The sequence below is a fragment of the Beta vulgaris genome, chromosome 9, assembly GCF_026745355.1.
Source record: "Beta vulgaris subsp. vulgaris cultivar EL10 chromosome 9, EL10.2, whole genome shotgun sequence".
Classification (NCBI taxonomy): Eukaryota; Viridiplantae; Streptophyta; class Magnoliopsida; order Caryophyllales; family Amaranthaceae; genus Beta; species Beta vulgaris.
Genome location: NC_079210.1, coordinates 48150856 through 48173228, shown reverse-complemented (window position 1 = coordinate 48173228; position 22373 = coordinate 48150856). Strand labels below are relative to the sequence as shown.

The 22373-nt window shown below is 34.2% G+C and overlaps 3 protein-coding genes across 5 annotated transcripts; all 3 read left to right on the top strand.

The window, feature by feature from the left end:
• Positions 1-2125: 2125 nt before the first annotated feature.
• Positions 2126-6194, top strand: LOC104904335 (putative pectinesterase 11). The gene is made up of 5 exons (XM_010692557.2): positions 2126-2615; positions 3375-3534; positions 3967-4155; positions 4944-5188; positions 5809-6194. The coding sequence occupies exons 1-5, from the start codon at positions 2293-2295 to the stop codon at positions 6002-6004; spliced, it is 1113 nt and encodes a 370-aa protein (XP_010690859.1). The 5' UTR covers positions 2126-2292; the 3' UTR covers positions 6005-6194.
• Positions 6195-8575: 2381 nt separating this feature from the next.
• LOC104904334 (protein THALLO) lies at positions 8576-16945 on the top strand. 3 transcript variants are annotated; one of them, XM_019251997.2, is made up of 17 exons: positions 8576-8727; positions 8862-8973; positions 9098-9192; positions 9433-9559; positions 10257-10402; positions 10603-10746; positions 10990-11132; positions 11889-11976; positions 12286-12465; positions 13019-13189; positions 13277-13354; positions 13472-13602; positions 13714-13846; positions 15495-15763; positions 16288-16351; positions 16440-16508; positions 16615-16945. In XM_019251997.2, exons 2-17 carry the CDS (start codon positions 8865-8867, stop codon positions 16738-16740), a joined length of 2073 nt encoding a protein of 690 aa, XP_019107542.1. In that variant the 5' UTR covers positions 8576-8727; positions 8862-8864; the 3' UTR covers positions 16741-16945. The 3 variants fall into 3 exon arrangements, with proteins under 3 accessions (XP_019107542.1, XP_010690857.1, XP_010690856.1); XM_010692555.3 differs by having other exon boundaries at positions 13466-13602; XM_010692554.4 differs by having other exon boundaries at positions 8589-8727; positions 8820-8973; positions 13466-13602.
• A 1184-nt stretch (positions 16946-18129) lies between these two features.
• Positions 18130-22221, top strand: LOC104904333 (probable pinoresinol-lariciresinol reductase 3). The gene is made up of 5 exons (XM_010692553.4): positions 18130-18424; positions 18527-18661; positions 20379-20616; positions 21187-21390; positions 21843-22221. The coding sequence occupies exons 1-5, from the start codon at positions 18245-18247 to the stop codon at positions 22007-22009; spliced, it is 924 nt and encodes a 307-aa protein (XP_010690855.1). The 5' UTR covers positions 18130-18244; the 3' UTR covers positions 22010-22221.
• Positions 22222-22373: the final 152 nt, after the last annotated feature.

Here is a 22373-nt window from a genome sequence, read left to right as displayed (position 1 = left end):
CTCTATCTCTCTCCTCTGACATGGGTCCTTTTTCTTTTTATTCTTTACCTCTTTCTTCTCCAAAAATTGTCTAGGAATCCGTGAATTGAGAAGTGTAGCGAATAATATAAAACGGAAGAAATAGTTATGTGTAAATGAACATGTTTTTTTTATCTAAAGTTAGTTTGGTAGTAATGTAAATTATTGAGGTCTTTTTATAGATGTTATTATCTTTTTAAGTTAAAGATGATCGGTTTTTAACTGTTCAATTCCGTCACTGAAAATTCTGGTCGATGATTTAATAATTTCTTATCAGCGACTTTATTATAATTTTTTAACGATTATAAATGTTAATAAACCATATTGTTTGAACTTTGTAAATACAAATTATAATGTTGTCACGATATATCGCTAACTTTTTTGATTGAAGATTCTTGTTAATTTTTTGAATTGATTGTGCCAACTATTTTGTCAAGTTATTAATGATGATTGCAATTTCATATACGGATTGTGATAGGCTTTTAATTCCCCATAATATTTGAATCTTAATGCTACCGTTGTTCACCAAAAATAAGTGTAACCTATTGAAATAGCAACTAGTTATTAGGCCCGGGCTATGCCCCGGGTAAGAAAATTTTCATTTATTAATATTGTACTTTGATATAATAGCACTAAATACTATTTGGTCTAGTGGTTAAAGCTTTAGTGCATGAACTTGAGGTCACGGGATCAAAACCTGTATTATGCAATTTCTAATTTTTTTTATTGTACATGGATTACATGATCTAAAATTCTCTAGGGAGAGCGCCACGTGGCACCGTTCCTGGTTTACGCACGCCTTTTAATATATTAGTATAGATGTACTTATACTTTAGACATTGGTAAAAAAAATTCCGTGAGATAAGAAGTCATACTATTGGACCTCAAGTCCAAGATCCTTAGTGACATCATTGGTAAATGATAGTATGATGATTCATATATATTGTAGGAAATTGTAATGGTGCTAATTAAGCCATCTCAGAGTTGCTTATGATAATCACGAATTCACGATGAAAGGCTGCGCCGTGCCATATCGGATACACGCTTAGCTTGTTGGTTATCATTATACTCCTAAAACTAGCTAGCATTTTCATTAAATTTTGGTATTTGCTAACAGATAATGTTGAAAAGTTTCTTGAGTTCAGTCTAATCAAAGTCCTAGTAAGGATGTCCAACGCTAAATTAAGGCATTATAACCTGTAACCAACACATAAAGCCCGCCATTTTTCTTGGAAAATAGACGACTTAGTAGAGGTTTGTATAATGAAGTATAAATCTAGTCTCAGCAAGAATTTCAAACTTTTGAGCTTGAACGTTAAGCAAAACATTCTACAACGATAGTTTTTTTCCCCTTACTTTATCGATAATAAATATTAATGATCAAAGTTTTATATTGACAAATATGAAAATGAAACTTTGCATGTTGGAGTAGAAATAAATAGATCAAGTATTAAGTATTATGAGGGAGAGGTGGTAGGTCAGTGGAGTACCACCCCGAATTCCAAGGTATTGACCAGGATTCAAATCTTCATCCCAATAATATGTTGGGAAATTCATTTCTGGGTTGTTGTTTAGCCTTGTACCCGACCTCTGAGCTGGTGTACTCTACAGGCTAGTAGCCTTACAGGGGTAAGTCTTCGAACCAATTATCTTTCCTAATAATAAAAAAAAAGTAGTTAATGTTACATTATATAACTTTTATCATACATTTGGGTGATCATTGTTGATTTAGAAAACTCCAAATTAAATGACGATGAGCAAAATTAGCAAAATGAGGTGAGATCCAAATAAGCAACTGAGCAATAAATAGTCTTGAATATACCATACTCACGGTACACGTGAGTGTCTAATCATGAATGCACTTTAGTACTTACTACTTCTATAGTTGAACAATTCAAGCAGCCATGATATCGCATTGCCAGTTGCATGCCATCCACTTCCAACAAATTCTGATGACACAAAAGCGTAAAAAACTTGCCATAATGTATGCCATTTTTGGACTTTGTTGGTAAGAAATCGGCTAACTACATAAAGATCATATAATAAGTTTCTTAACATACAATCCTTACAATCATCACGTATATATATATATATACCAATTGTCACAACCTTGATTTTTACGTACAAAATATACTCAAACATAAAGATTCAACCACCTTTACTTGATTCATCTTCAACAATAGAGAATAATTAGCTTTGTACTTTCCTCTATTCTTCCTCTTTTTTGCACTTCCATCGAGTAAGGAGGATAATTTGTTGCAAGAAATCAATCACATGCGCACATGCATGGGAGGAAGTAGTGGCCTTTATATTAAACGACGTCTTAATGAAAATCATCACAACTACTCTTATATTGTTCTCTTGTTTTTTGGCAAATATATTGTAGTACTCTTCATTGTTTTGTCCACGCTTATGGCTTCCTCCTCGTCGTCTACTACTAAGGCTACCACCGCTCCCACGGACCCGTCGACGGCGGTCCTTATCCGAGTCGATCAATCGGGTCAGGGTAACTATAGGAAGATACAAGATGCCATTGATGCTGTGCCCTCTAATAATACTGAGTTTGTTTTCATTTGGGTTAAGCCTGGAACTTACAGGTAATTCTAATTTTCAAGTGTAAAATGAACCACTCTTAAATGATTTTGATTCAAAAGTCGTTAAATTTGTGGCAATAGTTATCCAGGGGCGAAGCTAGGCTTGGTTGTGGAGGGGGACCAGTTTAACAGAGAATTCTAAACATAATTGTTGAGGGAAGCTAATTTACCTATGAAATAAGATATAACCATTGATTACCATTGATTTTCTTCAAAGCTATGTTGGGGTTGCAGAGGCCATGACCCTCTTAGGCCCCAACAACATAGCTTCGCCCTGAATTATCATAATGTTAAACTAGCTAGCCAATTATAAGGCTAAGTGGCTAATCATCCTTATTTTGTCCTTAATTTTATCCTAAGTGAATGTTATTGTCAACTTTATTGTACCTTTCACTTTTGTGTTCTTATCTCCTGAGATACAATTAGAATTTAATATATGAATATCATCAAGGCTAATTAATTGGAGGTATTTGATATTGGACCATGTTAAACTAAACTTAAATGAACAATTTCTGAATCAAAATTGTTAATAGGTGCCTCTAAAAAGACAATTTAGCATATATGAGTGGTTTATAGTCGTATCAGTTAGAAGGTGGTATTTAGTTAAAAATTCTTTAAAAAATTCAGCTTCATAAATTTGTAAACATGTAGATTTCAAGTGTTATAGTAGTCAATTATGTGCTATACTTGATTAAATATTTGTGTACTTAATTGGTTTAAAGCTTAGTTATGTTTCTGTTTTGTGTGATTTTCTTGTTGCAGGGAAAAGATTGTTGTTCCAGCTACCAAGCCCTACATAACTCTAAGTGGAAATCGAGCAAATGATACTATCATAACATGGGATGCTGGTGGTCACATATATGATTCCGCTACTGTTTCTGTGTTCGCTTCTAATTTTGTGGGGCGATACCTTACATTTGAGGCAAGTTTATTATTATTTCTGTTTTTTAGACCAAATCAGTAAACAAAGACTATATAATAAGACACTAATATATATAAGTATATATATTCATCATTTGTGGGTATATGTTGATCGATAGTTCGATATGCATATTAGAGTGACGAGTGCATCATCAATGTAGCACATATGTATATGTACTATATCATGCAACATCAAGTTTACGTATGTAAGTATGTAATTACGTGCATCTGGATATATATACAATACTTGTACTTTATATGTAAATTCATTTCAAGAGTTACTCAAGAAAATTGTATTTAATGAATTTATCGTTTTATTTGTTGTATGGTGTAGTAATATATCTCATGCATGAATACATACACAATCGTAAAACTTTTAGTAAAAGTCAATAACACAAATTAAAGATAAAAATATTGTCTTGAATATGCACAGAATACGTATGGAACAAGAGGGGTAGGAGTTGCTTTAAGAGTGGCAGGGGATAAGGCTGCATTCTATGGCTGCAGAATGGTATCATACCAGGATACTCTCCTTGATGACACTGGAAGACATTATTATAAAAGTTGTTACATTGAAGGAGCTACTGATTTCATATGTGGCAATGCTGCTTCTCTCTTTGAGGTAAGTTCTCTACTAAATTATACTACTGATTTCATATATATGCGCCTTTTGGTGTCAAACAACGTTGAAAAGGTCACTAATCAATGGAAGTCTCGTCGTATATATTCATAAACTCTCTTTCTATTAATTAATCTTAGGACACTTTTTTCTTTAAAAAAAATACACACTTACCGCTATGAAATAATTAACGTCACTACTATACAATAAAAGTTTTTGCCAACATGTAATGCCTTTGGACTAATCATGAATATGCTACAAAAATGATAGTAACGACTCCACTAGACGTAAACAACCGCCTTTTTATAGCAAACTCAATCTTACAATTCCTAAAAATTGAAATTCAACAATATTGTAAGCTTGTAGCGTTCCGGTTTTGGTAGTAGAAAATTACTAGCAAATGTTCGACAATACATAAACAATCATTATGATGATCACCTTTTATCTCAAATGTGAAGTTTAGCGTATTGAGTGAATATATATTTTTTAGGAAGATCTATGAAGAAATTATATATCATTTTATATTCCACATTTAGATGGTCATTCACAATCATGTTGATGCTGAATTTAGTGTGAAATCCATATAATAGAAGGCATTTCAATATATATGTTTTTTGACATCGTGAAAATTTGCATAAATAAAAGAAGTTTACGCACTATCAGTATCACTGCGGACATTATTAAAGACTTACAAATTTCATTACTATAAATATACTCCTATATGTTGCATGAATATGCATAATTGCATGCATACGTAAATGATGCATATGTTTTCCCCCTCCTTTTTTCAGAAATGTCATGTACATTCGGTGATTGAAGTTGGAGTTGCTGCTATTACTGCCCAAAAGAGGGAGACACCATTGGAAAGTACTGGTTTTATTTTTTTGGGATGCAAAATCACAGGCAAAGGGGTCGAAACAACATTCCTTGGAAGGCCATGGGGTGTGCATTCTAGGGTGATTTTTACACTAAGTTACTTGTCTAGTGCAATTTCGACTGTAGGATGGGACAATTGGGGTGACTCCAAAAAAGAGAGGTATACAACATACTTTTTATCTTATACTGTTTTCAAATATACTCCATTCGGTCTTTATTAGTTTACCCTTTTCTTTTGCATATAGTTTTAGGAGAAATAATATTGTGGGTCATAAAAAGAAAGAGAAACTATCATTTTATATTAAAATTGAATGTGCATGTGATGAAAAATTAGTGGTCCCATTCTAAATATAGAAACAAAAGAAAGGGGTAAACTAACTAATAAGGGACATCCCAAAAAGGAATACGGCCGGTAAACTGATAAAGACTACCGCAGAGAGTATATTTTATTAATTTTCCTTTTAAGCTTAATTAGAGGCACTTCAAGAAAATACAGTCCCTAATAGGATGATATATACAGAGTTAATATGCAAAGGTTTTGATTCGATAGAGCCTTTCATCTTACCTATCAAACAAAAGGATAAACATCACCATTATTAAAAGTTGACTGCGTTTTATACACCCGGGTGTATCATGTGCAATTGTGCATGGTAAACCCTAGACTAATTTTACTCTTTTGCTCATTTGGAGCTTACTTATCATGTGATTATGTTCATTTTGAGCTTGCTATAATGACCAGTAACCTAATGTCGGTTATTATTTTGGTGTGTATTGCTGTAGAACTGTGACATATGGAGAGTACAAGTGCTATGGACCAGGTGCCAATAGAGCAAAAAGAGTTGGTTGGTCGAAAGGTCTCACAAATGAAGAAGCTGCACCATTCTTGAGCAAGGACATGATTGGTGGAAGAGGGTGGATTAGACCTGCACCAATCAAGTTTAAGAAAGGCTTCTCTTCTAATCCTGGGAAGTTATGAAGTCCCTATGGAAATAATGGCTAATTCAAATTACAAATTATATTGGTATAAATATGTAGATTTATTTTTGTATATTCTGTGTAATATATTTTTTTTTTTTTTGAGGAGATGTATTTTGTAATCTTAATTTATTATATGGTGATTGAATTTTAAAATATTTGTATTGATAAATGAAATTCCGTTTGATTTATGTCTATTTTCCCTAATTGCATTTATATCTCAATTATTTCCTTTCATGACCTTGATTTATTATCTATTATTGTTTAACATAGTTTTTAGATACGGTTTTGTTGATCATATGATCTCTATTATATAAGCCAAGGGAGGAGGTGTGGTGTCCTCTTCTGAAGTGACTAAAATACCCTTAATGATCTAATTAATGGAATGAAAAATATTACAAAAGCAAATCATTTAAAAATCTCATTCCAACTTGCCATTTAAAACAAGTTTAAATTGGTATATGCATCAATACTTCAATCAAAAATTAAATGGACAAAATATTTATACTTATAAAAAAGATGGCATACATAACGTGCACATGAAAATCTGAACATTCACATACTTTGATACTCTTTAATCCAGTTAAACCAACTCATTATTTTTGTTCTTTCTGTTCAATATTCATTCACAAGAAATTAATGTTAACAATCACTCACAACCTTTTTATTTTTTTACATTAGCAAATTAATATATCTAAATTTATCTATCTGTTGAATTTTTCACATTTAAGTTTAATCATAAATAAAGTACGAATGAAGTATCTAATAGAATAATAAATTTTAAAATTAACGCATGCATCGCGTGCATATGAAGGCTAGTGCTTACATATTATAAGAATTCAAAAAAATAGCTTTCCGATTTGAGATTTGTCTAACTCCTTACCAAGAAGAACGAAAAATTGTTCATACCTTGAACAATATTCAAACATTTTTTTTGTCCTTTTTATAATATTAACAATTCCTTATAGAAAAATTGTCATTTAACATATAGCATTACTAAATTTCATTTTTATCTTGTCTTAAAAATAAACTTCGTTTCATGACCAAAATGTCACAAGAGGAGCTTTTATTTTATCCTCCTTGAGTTAAATCAAGAAATTCCTTTTTGCATCTATCTAGTTAGCTAACTTGTATGTTTAGATGTGGAATAAACAAAGTCATCACTCGTAATGAAGATCACAAGGAACACGAGAAATGGTTTTTATTATGGACTATGAGTGTGGAAAGAGAGGTTTGATGAAAATATGATTCATATGTAGTGGTTATTACTTATACATGGAGATAATAATTGTGTAATTAAGTTATGATCATACTACATGTAAGAAGTACGATGATCAAAGTGATGGAATCGATCAACAAGTGTTTTAGTCCGTTAGTAAATAGAGTGCACTTTTAAGCAAAGGTCTCCAATTCGAGCAATAGCAATGCAACAAATACTTGCAGGGAGAGCTTTGCCCTTATAATTGGATTGTGCGTGCTAACTTGAACTCAAATTAGTCGGAGTTTAGTAGGCTTTGAGTTACTAGATGGTATCATAAACTTGAAATTATTAATAAATGAAAAAAAAAACATTTAGATATATACGGTAAGAGTTGAGAGGAGGATAATAAGGAAATTAAACCTCAAAGTGCCTTTAGGCCAAGTTATAGTTTGGTTCACATATAAAGTAGAAGTTCACGTGGGTTTCAAATTGACTTAAATTAAGGCCTCGTTTGGTTCACATATGAAGTAATTTCCCATGGAAATTTTTATTTTATGGGAAATACTTTCCCTTGTTAATTTCCTAAGAATTAGACAATATTGTTTGGTTGACACCATAAGAAATTGCATTTCCTAGGAAATTACTCACAAAGGGGGCCTTGGTGAGTTATTTCCCATGTTTCATGGGAAATTCTATTTCCCTTGGAATTTGTATTTCCTATGCTTCTCCCATTTCCCTCCAACCAAACCCAAAACCCATAATGTATTTCCTAGGAATTTGTATTTCCAAGGGAAATAACTTCCAACCAAACAACACCTAAATCCCATAATGAAAATTTATCAGAATTTCTCAAAACTCTGTAGTTAGCAACTTTCTATGAAAATTTCCACTTACCAAAGGGAACTAGGTAAGTCAATTCATACATGTATTGGGAAGTGAAAATTCCTATAAAACTCTACTTCTAATTTCATACTTTTTTGTCAACAAAACAATTAATCCACATTACATTTTCTAAAAAGTCTCATTCATCATACATCGACCAAACAATCACCAACATTGATTTTACTAATAAGTAACAACTGTTATGACTAGGTTCTCTTCACGTAAAAGGCCAAAACTTACTTCTATTAGACCATGTTCTATTGGCCTAAACATAACTAAATGGAACTAGAGTGAGCTGAGTTTATTTTTTTTTTGAGGGAAATAATAAGCCGAGTTAAACTAAACTAAATTAAAGTAAAACTATAAGAATAATTAAAAGAGCTAAATCAAAGTGAAAAATCTTTCAAAAAAACAAAGCTTTAGACGATTTTGACTTCAAACTGATAAGGTCTCGTTCTTTTGAACTTATTTTTAGTTGAGTTAATTATAGTTTGTCTCTACAATTCACTCTTTACGAATCACAAAACCCCTCCGCCGTAGTATATGTTTGCCGCCCCCCTAAAACCCCTGTGTTCTATTTCGCCGCATCAAACTCAACTCAAAGACGACACACAAAATCCAACCTTTTTTTTTTCTCCAAAGTGAGTCACGCAAATTTATCAAGTTATAGTAGTTTACTCCAACATAATATTTCTTCAATTATTTTGCTTGTAATTTGTCTTAAATTTTTCAGGGATTTAAAGTAAATTTCTATTTTTTTTGGAAATTTCTTCAGTAAATGGGGAAGCGTGGGAAGAATCAGATAAAAGGTCCTCAGAATTCAAAGAAAATTAAGTTGCATAAGAAAGATGCAGACTTTATTACTCCCGACGATGAAATTGATGCCTGTAAATTTCTTAAAACTTATTCTGATTTTGTATTCTTTTATGCAATTGATTAATGCCCTTTTATTTAAATTTTAATTTGAGAAAGTGGGTTAATTTTTTTTTTTGTGGGTGTGAAATTTTGCAGTTCATAAGAAAAGAGATATAATTCCTTTGGATATAAATGCTGATAATGTTGATTCTGAAGACGATGATGAGGAGTTGTCTGTCTTTAATTATGAGGTTGGTTTCTCACGTTTGTGTTTGGTTTAATCAGAAAAATGATGTGTTTTGGTAATTTGTAATTTTTTTCCAAAATAATGAACTTTATTATATAATTGTTAGTTGTTCTGTTATTGCTGTTTATGTAGTCAATGGTAATTTGTTAAGCTAGAATGTTGAAAGATAGATAAGTTGCTGCATATTAGCATCAATTATGTTGAGTCTTACTTGAATTTATCTTCCAAATTTATCTTTTTCTAGGGTTTAAATGAGGATGAGGATGAGGATGAGGATGAGGATGATGAGGAAGATGAGGATGATGAGGAAGATGAGGATGATGATGAGGACGATGACGATGATAGCAACCTCAAAGGCCTTGCTGCGAAAAGTAAGATATAGTTTGACATTGTTTTATTTGATTGTTTGTTGCTATGCTATTTCAAGGGTATACATTCCCTCTCACTGAAATGGATCACAGAAATTTTTGACGAAAAGCTCTAATTTAGGATGAAATATTGTCATCCTTTTGCAAATTGGAGTTTGCTATATCAGTTTAGTTTCGATATCATGAGAGAATCCCCAAGTGCCTCTTCTACTGTTTCTCATTATTTGTACGCTTCAGGAACAGGTTTTGTTGAAGAAATGTTATCTGTTGATTATGCAGATGGTCAGGGTTCTTCCACATAAATCTTGCACGTATTAAAATCATTGCGAACACTAGTAGTCATAGACATTTTGCCCAAGAGGCTTAGAAGCTTAATTTGTGTTTCAGGAAGTTGTGAACATCTTCCAGGACATGCTACCTTGTCTTGATGGAAATTGGGTATATGATAGTTATTACTTGAAAATTTCGAGATTTGAATGTGTGATCATCATGTGCTAGTGGTGCTTCATTATGTGTCTATACCTCCATCAACGTGTACTTGGTCTGACGTAGTGACATGATATATCATGCAATATATGGCTGACCTAAGGAATGTGCTTTTTTGGATGCATTCTTGTACTACTAACCATTGTAGACGTGTGTCACCTATTCATGTTTGGTGTCATATGTGACTGATCACTGTATGCTGGATTATTCGCAGTTGTAAGGCAGCAGAAATATTTAAGGGAGAAGACTGGTGGTATTGAGGAGGAAGAGGATGATGATGCTGAAGAGGATGAGAAGAAAGATAAGCTCTGGTCTAGAAGAAAGAGCGGTTACCACGGTGGAGATAATGTAGATTATGAGGTAATATATTAATTAACTGTTGTAATATCGAATCGTGGTTCATTGCTTATTGTATAAATAGATAAAAGAGCTGTGGAAATTGCTAGAAGAAGTACAAAGTGATGTGATATAATTGAAAAATCCCTATGTAGAGTTGGAATTAATACTTCCAAGAGAAGTTTACGTAACTTATTGATGATGTGTGTGATCTTATCTCATAGTTACAATCAAGTGGTGAGGATTCCCCTGCAGAGGAAGAGGAAGAGGTGATAAAATTGCTGAAGGAAAGAGCAGAATCTTTGAGGGCTGAGGATTTTGGACTCATTGATGAGCAGGATGACAGTGATGATGAGCCGACTATGGAGGTGAATTTATTAGTTATAGGCCTATAAAATCTATACTTCTATCTAAAATTTTAATTCTTATATCATTCCTTTTTTAAATTTCCAATTGCATTTTGTTACCGCAACCAATGCGCAAAAGCTGAAGCTGTGAAGTGTGATCCCTTCTTTGATGTTTGATGTTGGAGAATCTGGAATAGTGGATTTGGGTATTGTATTTTGTTTTGGTATTTTTTGGTTCATGATTCATACTATTGATGGTAATAGGAAATGATGGTCAAAGGGGGGAGGCCTAAATCAAAATCTTCCAGTGATAAAGAAGCTGAAGTTGATGCTGTGCCAATGTATGAAGAAGTGAAGAAAGATTTAAGTGCATTGTCAAGGGATGAGCAAATGGATGTTGTATACAGGTAAGCATCTTATTTCCTGTTACCCCTCTTTGTAAGCTATTATTTTTTTTGATAGAATTTCATTAAAATGCCGGGAGAATTATCATCATTGCATTTCCAAAGTTTTGTATTCATTTTTCCCACTTGAATAAACTAATAGTTGTGAGGCATCTGTCCTTAAGATAGTGCTTGCATGGACATTCTGGGTGCTCATAGTATACTTGATATTTAATATTTGGAGCTATAATTAAATACTATCAAAGTTGTCTTCATTGCTTGAGGCAGGTTTGTTGAACCTTTGGCTTTATGAGGGAAAGATTATTATGTATAGAGTACATAAATCACATATAGATATGTGAAGTTTTATGATTTCTAGTTTGGGTGATGCATGATAAGCTGTCAAGATCATGACCTCATGATTCTGAGAGATAAGATGGTATGGGGGTGACTCATAAGAAAGTATGCTAAGTGTGTTACACTTGTGCTTTCTGTTGAAATATATGCATATTGATATTGGGCAAGTCCAACGGTCTACAAAATACTAATTCCTGAGATCTTCAGACTTTGTATGTATAATGTATTGTGGTATAGAGTACATCAATAATCTCTGTTTGTGGTACTATGAGATTATGGTAGGGCTATTTCTCAGGTTCTTAACCTTATATTAATGGTAGCCTTTTCTGCTTTATTGGAATCATAAAAGGTGTCATATCTTTCTATGCTTTCGAATGACTCACTTTGCTGACATTATTATGGTTGCACTATTTTCTGCTGTAGTTCTGCTCCAGAATTAGTTGGACTGTTAGCTGAGCTCAATGATGCCTCCAAGCAGCTTGAGACTGATGTTAATCCCCTTCTTTCTAAGGTATATTTCTCATTAGATATTCAATTATATAATGATCCTATTTGTTTAATCCGTGATGCATTATGCTACTTACTTGTAAGATTTGTCCAAGTCAGATGGCATGTAGTGCACTTGGTACTTAAGCAGTATAAACGGATTGGTCGTTCGTAAGGTTCTGCTATAGTATTTACTCATTTTAACAACCATGGGTATTTTCTAGCATATGATTTCACTAGCGTGTAGTTGAGGACCAGCCTTATACTGACTGTCCTTTCAATGATTCAAACGTGTCATTCAGCATGCTCTAACTGTACTTTGTTGCCCTTTCAGGTCAGAAAGGGGGTGAATACTAAGAAAGAAGGAATGCATTATCTAGAGGTGAAACAACTCTTGCTGCTCGCTTATTGCCAAGCTATCACTTTTTATCTCCTTCTGAAATCTGAAGGGCAGCCAATTCGTAGCCATCCTGTTATATCTCGTCTTGTGGAGATCAAGAGCTTGTTGGACAAGGTTTTTTATATTTACTAATATAACAGTTTTGCATCTCTCTAGAATTCGAGAAAAGTGCATAATGATTTGTTAAGCTAGCTGGCTTATTTTCTTGTCTTTCGTCCTTCCATGTGCTGTGTGCTTGTGCAATATCTGTAGCTTTAAGCTGTTGAGGTTTCACATCTTCAGCATATCTGATTTTGAGGTTCAGTCTTGTGTTTATTTCTCACTCTTGTTACTTTTTCTATTGGTATCTTAGTTCTCCACAGTTCTATTATGTGAAGTATGTTTCATTCTTCATATTTATTATTTTAGTTCATGTTATACCAGTGTATTACTCCATTATTTCCCTCTCTTTTCCGCAATATTACGTGTAGGAACTCAAAATTAGAGGCTAGAGTTGTTTGATATCTGCCTAGAGTTGCAGCACAATGTTTTCTTTTGTGACGGGATATTCTTGAAATTTTTAATACTCTACATCCCATCTTTGTCTTCTATATATAGCGCTCTTTAGTTTGATCCACGTTAATGTTTGAATGTCTTATGATTGTATCATTGTCTTGGTCTCCTTTAGGTGAAGGAACTTGATGGGCTCATCCCAGATGGATTTGAGGATGTTTTGGTTGAAAAAAGTGATATTGCAACCGCTAATAAGTCAGTCGGGAAAGAGTGTGGGTTATCTTCTGATCTTATTTTAAAACTTAACGAGCTTGGGTCATCAGCTGAGAAACAAGAACCATCCAAGGTGATCATTGTCTCAAACCTGCTTCTTTTAGTATGGTTGGTTTCTTCTTTTCCAAGTTTGAGCTCTAGATTTATACTTTACCTGCAGTTAAGGGAGGTAGCTGAACCAGTTAAAATGCAGTCTGTGGAGGTTAATGTGAAAAAGCGAAAAATGGACAGACACCAGGTAGATTACTTTTCTCCTGTTGGTTTTGGTGGTGTATTATGTGCCTTTGAGTGTGCCTGTATCTTTTCTTCCACAAGCCAAGGATACTGATGTGAAACTATCATATGGTAGGATCAGCCAGTGAGCTCAGAGAGTGTGAAGATGTTACAATACAGAGCAGCACTTGAGGAAAAATTGAAGCAGAAAGCTGGTTTTGCTGCACCAGAAAACGTCAACGGCAAGAAGCAGAAACTTACAAAGCTTGCTGGGTATATTCTGTTTTGCAAGCTAGTGACACCTTTTATTTGTCAAGTTAGATGTACGGTGTACCTTGTTTTTTGATCAAGCTTTTGTTATATAATGGCTGATAAAATTAACAGAAAGCTTGAAACAACTGATGATTTTGACGATGATGCCATGGATTTGGAGGTGACCACTCGTGGCATTAGAAGTACCTCAACTCTTTCCAGTAAACTCTCCCAGATTGTTCCCGGGAAGAAAAAGATGGTGAAGGTACATTGATTCCTTTTTCTTCTGGCTCCTTTTCCTCCTTATCTCAGTATTATATTATGTCGATTGCTGTGTGCTTGGATTTTGTAGCATACTGTTGTACTTTGATATTTCCAATAGATACAGGAAGCATATGTTTGGCAGTTCTGGTGGCCATAGGATTCTAAGCTTGCCTTGTCTGCTGAAATAATGCTTGAGAAAAGTGGACCTATGGCATATCTCCCATTCATTGCAGGATCTAGGAATTGACCCATGTGGGTTTGGAGTTGTTCAAAAAAATGACGATTATAAATCGATATTTTTTTTAATTTATTGGTTCAAGTTGTACTAATAACTATCAATCAAGAGAAATTATAATTAGTTCTACCTATCATATAAGAGTCTAATTGTCCTGTCAAAGTTATGACAATTTAAAATCTTTAGATATTAGCACTCTGAATAGATGATAAGCATCTGACATTTGAAGCTATGAGCAATGTTTAACACTCTTTAAGCATTATAAGGTACAAAGTTACAGGATTAATGACTATGAAGAATCTATATGACTATAGTTTCTGTACATATATTTCACAAACGACGGTCAAAATAGTGTATGTGAATGATGACAAAATACAAATATAACAATTATAGTGAAACAAGGGTAGTATTAGATATTTAGAAAGTGGAAAAAGAGACTTAAAATTGAAAGCAAAGGGGAAAAAAATCAGAAAAGAGAGGAGTACCAGTTAAAAAATAACTTAGTACTCTAAAGAAAAGAAAGAAAAAGGAAGTGAAAATAGAGGAAACGAAAAGCTTCTCTACTAGGGTTTGAACCCGCGTCATCCAAGAGGAATTGTATCTGGCAAAACTACCAGGCCAAGTTAAATCATCTTCTATTATGTCGCGTGGAATCTTTTTATTGCGTAATTACTTTTGTTTCTCTTTTCCAGTTCTTTTTCTTTTGTTTTCAGATTTTTGTGCTTCAGTTGAACCCACTAAAACCCTACTAGGGTTTGAACCCACGTCATCCAAGAGGATAGAGGCTTTATGTAGTTGGCAAAAGTCAAAAACTTCCAGGCCAAGTTAAATCATCTTCTATCATGTCGCTTGGAATCTTTATATTGTAATTACTAGTTACTTCCGTTTCTCTTTTTCCAGTTCTTTTTTTCTTGTTTTCAGATTATTGTGCTTCAGTTGAACCCACTAAAACCCACGTTGGATCCGCCGCTGGTCCCATCGATACTTGACCATTGACGCAACATGCCTAAGAGCATTGATAGAGTGGAAAGTATATTGGGTTTTCATAATGCGACAGGAAATTTTGATTGTTGGTCATGAATATCGGATCCATGGCCAGTTTATTAATCCATCATCATTCCAGCCTATTGTAACGGACGAGGGGTGTCTTCTCTTGTTAGTGACAGTTTTATGATTTAGGTTTAGGCCCGTTTTTTGTCAGTTGACGTTGGAGTACCTCGAAGTGGTGTTGATTGTGGCTTTTCCTTGATTAAAGAAAAAGCTTGATATTTCTAACTGCAGATTGCGAATGAGAATTGTCCATTTTAGCTACTTAAGTTAGTCATTATGTCTTCATTAGGAAGGTCTGACCTTTTCCTGTTATGGTTAATGCCTGTAGTCTGATCATGCTGTTATTCTTTTGCAACTTTCGAAGGGTATTTCTGGTGATGATGACCTGCCGGAAAGAGATGATCTAGGAGAGAGGAGGTGGAAACACGAGCTTCGGGTTCTGGCTAGAGCCGGAATCAAGTCAAAAGATGATGATGATGATACCCAACTTGAGAACAAGCCTGAGAGTTTTGGTGACCATGAAGCTGATGCTGGAAATAATGATGAAGACAACGGATCTGAAGATGACTACTACAATCTAATAAAAGGTCAACGTGAAGCTAAGCTTAAAATGAAGGCACAGATGTATTCAAGGTAAATCACCGAGTTTCCTACATTTCATGCTCTTTTATTCTTGGCGAATTGTGCTGCTAATTCATGGAGCTTGTTTGCTACTATTGCCATTTACCTCAAGTTCGGGTATGGACACTTGATATGTTTTTTTTGGACCAAAAATTTCTTAGAATTTTCATAATCTAACCGAGCTTGGGTCATGGATCGGTTGGAATTTAGTCATAGTGTGAAATTATCCAATAAAAACATAGGTGACTGAGATCTCTGGGTTTATTGATTTCAATCCTGGTAAGGTAGGAGCAGTTGACTTTCAAGTTTGACAACGCATAACTTTGACCATTGATAACTTCAATTATCAATAAAATTTGTAAAGTTTATATCATGCAAATATATATTGAGATGTATCGAACTTTTAATCACAAATAATGGTTAGAGTTAGTGAATAGTGCCAAAGTAAAAGTGTATAGATTAGAAGAGGGCAGATCAGCGGAGGATATATGTTTCTTTTTTAACTGTGATATACTGATATGTTCTGTTTTGTACAGAACCCCAGAAATCCAATTTGAACCAGAGATCACTGTTGATGGAAAACGTCATATCACCACTCAGGTAACTAGAAAACTCTACTTTGTCCTCTTTAACACTTTGGCATATACATTCAGATGAACTGTTCTGATATTGTTTTTTTACATACTAGATGGAGAAAAATAGAGGGCTCACTCGTAATCGTAAGAAACAGAATAAAAATCCAAGGACAAAGTACAAGGTAACGATTAGAACTTCGCAAGAAGTGCATCTTTCTGATGATCTTAAGCTCTTTTGTGAATTTGTTGCCCTATTTTCTTATATAAGCTCTTTTCAAAATTGTGTAGATGAAGCATGATAAGGCAGTCAATCGTCGTAAAGGGCAAGTGCGAGATATTAGGAAACCAAATGCTAGTTATGGTGGGGAAGTAACTGGTATCAATCCTAGGATTAGTCGAAGCACGAGGTTTTAGGTTGAAGAAGTTTTGTGGTGTTTTTTTGGGTTTGATCTCAGATCTGGCTAGTTGTGTTAGGGGCTGGGTGCAAGAGCAATTTTTTGCTGTGGGAGCTGGGTAATACAAAGAGGCTTATTCTTTTATATGTATACCAGTGCAGTGCTACTTTTATTGTATCAAATCTATTCTATTACCATATTGAAAAGCATTGTGTTTGATGAAACTCCTGCCCAAGTGAAAAATAAGGGTCTATTCTGTTTATGACAAAGAAATACGGACTTCCTAACAGAAAGAATGTAACAATTGGGTATTATTTGTGAGGTATAAAATATTCAATTGATGCATTCTTTATGTTACGGAGGAAGTAAATGAAATCAAGCTAGAGTAAGGAGGAAATCAATAACTTTTAATGTCTAAGTTATGGCAAGGAGGAAATCAATAACTTTTAATGTCTAAGTTATGGCAACTCTACCTCACTTATATCGTTTTAGTGAAATACTACATTTTTATTCAATATAGTTTATTTTTGTTGCAATAACTTTTTGTCCAATATAGTTTCAAGATTTTTTTTTATTAGGAAACTAAGTCAGGAAACACCAATATATTGATTGGTAAGGCATGCATAGCATATTAAGGAAATACCCCAGCATAATGCTGGGGATAAGGATCGAATCCCCCGATTTCAGGGGCTAAGGAGGAGCGCTTTACCCACTTGAGCTAACTCCCATCCTTAAGTATTTTTCAAAATGAATCCAATAATATAATTTTTATAATTTTTGCTATCATATTATAAGAGATATTTTTGAAAAAAGAAAATTTTCGTAAAGTGTGAATACTTTATATTTTGAAACGGAAGGAGTAAGTGTACTTTCAATCTTTCACAACAAAAAGTTCGCCTCCACTAAAGTGCTACAACCTACACACATGACGAGTTTGTCTAGGCAACCAACCGTTTGAGTCTTTTAGGAGACTCAAACAGGGGCAATTTGGTCATTTTAAGCTTTGGAAATTTCACTCGCGTGTTGTTTGGTACCAATGCTAGGTTAGATTGGTACATTGTCCGAAAATTTTGATACCAAAGTAAGGTTGCTTGGTACCAATCCTGATAACAATGTGATACCAATACCAGGTTATAATGGTACCAATGTGAGTGTTTGAGTCTTTTTTGGACTCAAACAGTTGGTTACCAAGGCTTTCACACATGACACACCCCAAACCAAACCAAACCAAACCAATTTAGGAAAAAGTTTTTTTTTGGATTCATATAAGCCACGAAGGCAGTACAAAAAAAAAAAAAAAAGTGAGAATTCGAACCTGTGACTATCATTCACAACACCTCAATCTTAACCATTAATCCACTACAACTCAATCACGTACACTTTCAAAGACAAGCGTGGTGCCGATTTAGGGAAAGTGCTATATTCCCAAAACATAAAACATACAAGTAAAGAATAAAAGAAAACAGGTGAGCAAAAAAACAAGAGTATCAACTAGCAACTACCATATCTCCGATTACCGGAAAATGAACAAAAGTCGAGTTTTAATAATCGGCGCAACCGGGAATTTAGGGTACCACATCGCAAAAGCAAGCATTGATGAGTCTCACCCTACATTTGCTCTTGTAAGAGAAATTACATCTTCTGACCCTCTTAAATCTCACAAACTTCAGTCTCTCTCAGATGCTGGTGCCCTTATTCTTAAGGTATGTCCTTTATTTTTTGGGTACCCTCTTCCTTTTTTTTTTTTGGGTATTTCTTAGAATTTTATGGGTTTTTTTTTTTTTTTTTTTTTTTTTGGAATGAAGGGTTGTTTGGAAGATGAAGAAAGTTTGGTTAAAGCATTGAAACAAGTGGATGTTGTGATTTGTGCTATTCCATCAAAGCAAGTTCTTGCCCAGAAGAGTTTAGTTCGTGCTATCAAGCTTGCTGGTTGTATCAAGGTATCTTTAATATTTTACTCATACAGTATAGTATCAATATATTGTAAGCTTAAGGATTGTTTTTGTCTAGGTTGCACCGAGACAGTTACGGGTACAGATTCGGGTATGGGGACTGAAAACGACATTGAAATTTTAGGAATGTGTACGCGTACCCATAGGGAATTTTGGCACAGGTACGGGATTGGGCACAGGTACAGGTATGGGTACGAGTACGTGACCCAAAAGAAGTATTCATGCTACATAGGTTTTTGTTATCTTCATTTGGTATTGTATTTTTGGTGGAATCATGGCAACACACGTTAGAAGATAACAAGAAATTATGGAAGAAATACCATAAGGCTCTTGTTGTTTTGGACTGAATTAATGAAAATTCAGTTCAGTTAATTTCCTCTCATAATTTTCATTTAATTCAGTTGAGACAAATTAGGTTCAGACCAGTTCATACAAATTAAGTTTAGTTCAGTTTAGATAAATTCAGTTTTGTTCAAAAGATATAGCCTTAGTAGTTTGTACACCCGCGTTTTTTAGTTAGTTATTTGACTTTTACACTATTCACATAATCATATTAGCGTTATTATTTTACTAATATATAAAAGTAAATATTTCCATAAAATGTTGGATTTATTTCATATGTATATCTTGGTAAAAATAACTTTTTTTGTAATTTTTACTAATTAGTTATTGAAAAACATTATTGGTTGAACCGTCGAAGTGTGTAAAGTCAGGTGTGAAAGTCAAAGTTTTACAACTATATAGAATAGTATGTGGGAGTATTAGAGAAGTGAACGCGTGCTATTTGTAGTGTTTGTTTATGATCAATTAGATTTGTTTTGTTCTCATTTTTGATGGTTTTGTTCTATTTTTGAGTGGTTATTTGGACTTGTTGTGGTTGGATAATTGATTGTTAGTGGAAGCATGGATTAATTGATCATTGATCATAACTTGTTGGGATTTGTGAATAATAATTTGTGATGGTTAGAGCTCAATGAAAGTTCATGCCAGTTTATACACTTTATTTGATAATAAAGGGTTGTTACTTGTTAGCAATAAAAGAAGGTTTGAGGTTATTGAATTTTATTCCCAACTAATTATAGGCCTCTTTGTGTTTGGTTAAGAAAAAAACATTTTTCGGAAAAATTGGCAAAAATAAGAATTTTTTTCTTTCTAAGGGTAGCATTGCCATATTTTCCTCTATTACTTTCATCTTTCTTTCTCCCATCCTTCCTCTCCTCTCAGTTTTCATTTTCTTCTTGTTCTTCCTAACTTTTTCGATAACGACAAACATAAAGAAAACTAATTTATATTGTGTATTCCCTTAGAAAATGTTTTTTCACAAAAAATCATCTTCCATTGTAAATGTTTTCCTTCAACCAAACAAAGCCTAGATGTATATTCAGTTTTACGTGAATAGCTATCGAAGTTCTCCTAGTAGAAGTAATTACTTGCTAGTTGCAACATAAGTGGAATGCAGAAGGGAAAAAAGCAGCTAGTTATTACTTATTAGGATCATCCTAGCTAAGATAGATAGAAAGTCTAATCTATATACTTATTATGACATTTCCAAAACAAGCTTGGTAGCACTTATTATGACATTTCCATTTTAGGGAAATGTTGCACTTATTTTGAAACGGAGGTAGTATTTGTTTCCATTCTTGATGCTAGATTATGCTTCTATATGTGATGTTGTAACTATGTGATGTTGTAACTTGTAATACAGAGATTTATTCCTTCAGAATTCGGATTAGATCCAGACAAGGTGCAAGTATCTGGCATGGACCACAGCTTCTATTCGAGAAAAGCTGAAATCAGGCGGCTAGTGGAAGCTGAAGAGATTCCACATACATACGTCTGTTGCAACTTCTTCATGAGTTATTTGCTCCCTTCTCTTGTTCAACCTGGGCTAAAAGCTCCTCCGAGGGATAAAGTTACAATATTTGGGGATGGAAATGTTAAAGGTCTGTTGAACTGCATTTCTTTTTGATATAGCTAAAGTAGTTTGTTATACTGCTATTAAACTATGTTACACCTACGTACTCAAATACTCATGTTGAAGACATGTACGTGTCCAAGACTCCAAGTGTCTGTCTTGACTATTTTATGTAATGATCTAGGCCTAATTCAAAGTGTGGAAGTGTCTATACTGTATTTGAGTGTTAAAAACCTGACTCGGATACTTGAGGTAAAATGAAGAGTCCATGGAACATAGATATTACGTAGTAATGAAATAGACTATATTACTTACACAAAGACTAGCATGGAACTACTACACTCAGCATTAGAATTATTAGGCTATATGCCCAGTTCTTGCTCCTCCATTAACTTTAATATGATTTTTGCTTTACGTTTAAATCCAAGATGAGGAAAATGCCTGCAAGTAGAAAGTGATGTACGGGATCTATAAAACTTATCATCCTGTTGATTTGCAATTCAGCTCCTTCAGTTTTTCCATTTACTGCACGAGATAGTTAGCTTAATTGAGGAATGCTTTATTTGTTTGAGTTCTGTTTGCTTTCTTCACATTACAGGCGTGTTTGTGAAAGAGGTTGATGTTGCTGCCTTTACAATCAGCGCACTGGATGACCCACGTACCTTGAATAAGGCGATGTATTTGAGACCAGAAGGAAATATTTACTCCTTGAACGAACTGGTCAATGTTTGGGAAAGTAAGATCGGAAAAGAATTGGAGAAAGTTTATGTTTCAGAAGAAGAGCTTCTTGCCAGGATCAAAGGTAGCGTACCAGCTATAGACTCTCTCCTAACTTGACAAATCGTAGGTTCCATTTATAGATAAACTAGAGAAACAAATACGTAATAAGATACATCACTGTCCAATTAATAGGCCACATTTGATAAAGGATTGATTTCAAGAAAGTGTTGCGTATAATAATCTTGAGTGCATTCTTGGTTATCAAAACCCACCCCAAGACTATCTCCTTTTTGTTTCATGATTATCGCCAAGTCTTTCCCAACACTATCAGAGACTCACTGCAAAACTATGCTCAAGACTCAGCGATATTCACACCCTTAGGAACCCACCTGTAGGTTTAACTTTAAACTCAGTTCTCTTATCGGGGTTTTGCTGTATGCTTCAGGAGGAAAGGGGACGCGTTAAGTATAAGTTTATGCCATATGCAGATATGCTCTATAAGTTGTACTAAGAGTTGTCCTATTTGTGCTGCAGAAACTCAATATCCAGACAATATGGCGCTTGTCTTCATATACTCGGCATTTGTGAAGGGGGATCAGACATACTTTGACGTCGAGTCATCTGGTGGTGTGGAAGGCACTATGCTATACCCTCGCCTTAAGTACACCACAATTAGCGAATATCTTGACACTCTTCTTTGAGAATCAGTGTATGCTTAAACTGATCTCGTACATATATTGGTTAGTTTCTAGGCTGAGAGCTTGTGTATGCTTGCCACTGTATAAATTTTAGTAAATTCGAGGAGAAGGTTGCTACTCAGATTGATTGTCAGTTTGTATTGCTACATCTATTGTATAGACTGAATTACTAGTACTATAACTACTAAATAAGAATGCAGTTAATAGTAAGGCAACCTTTTCGTCGCTAGTATCATGCACTGTGCACGCGAGAATCATGTGGGAGTCCAATGGTTGGAACTCCCATCTCCCAATCTCATAGTAGGGAGTTCGATTCTCATCAACCCCATATTTGAGGTGTTTGTGTGGATATTTGCTTATGGTATAA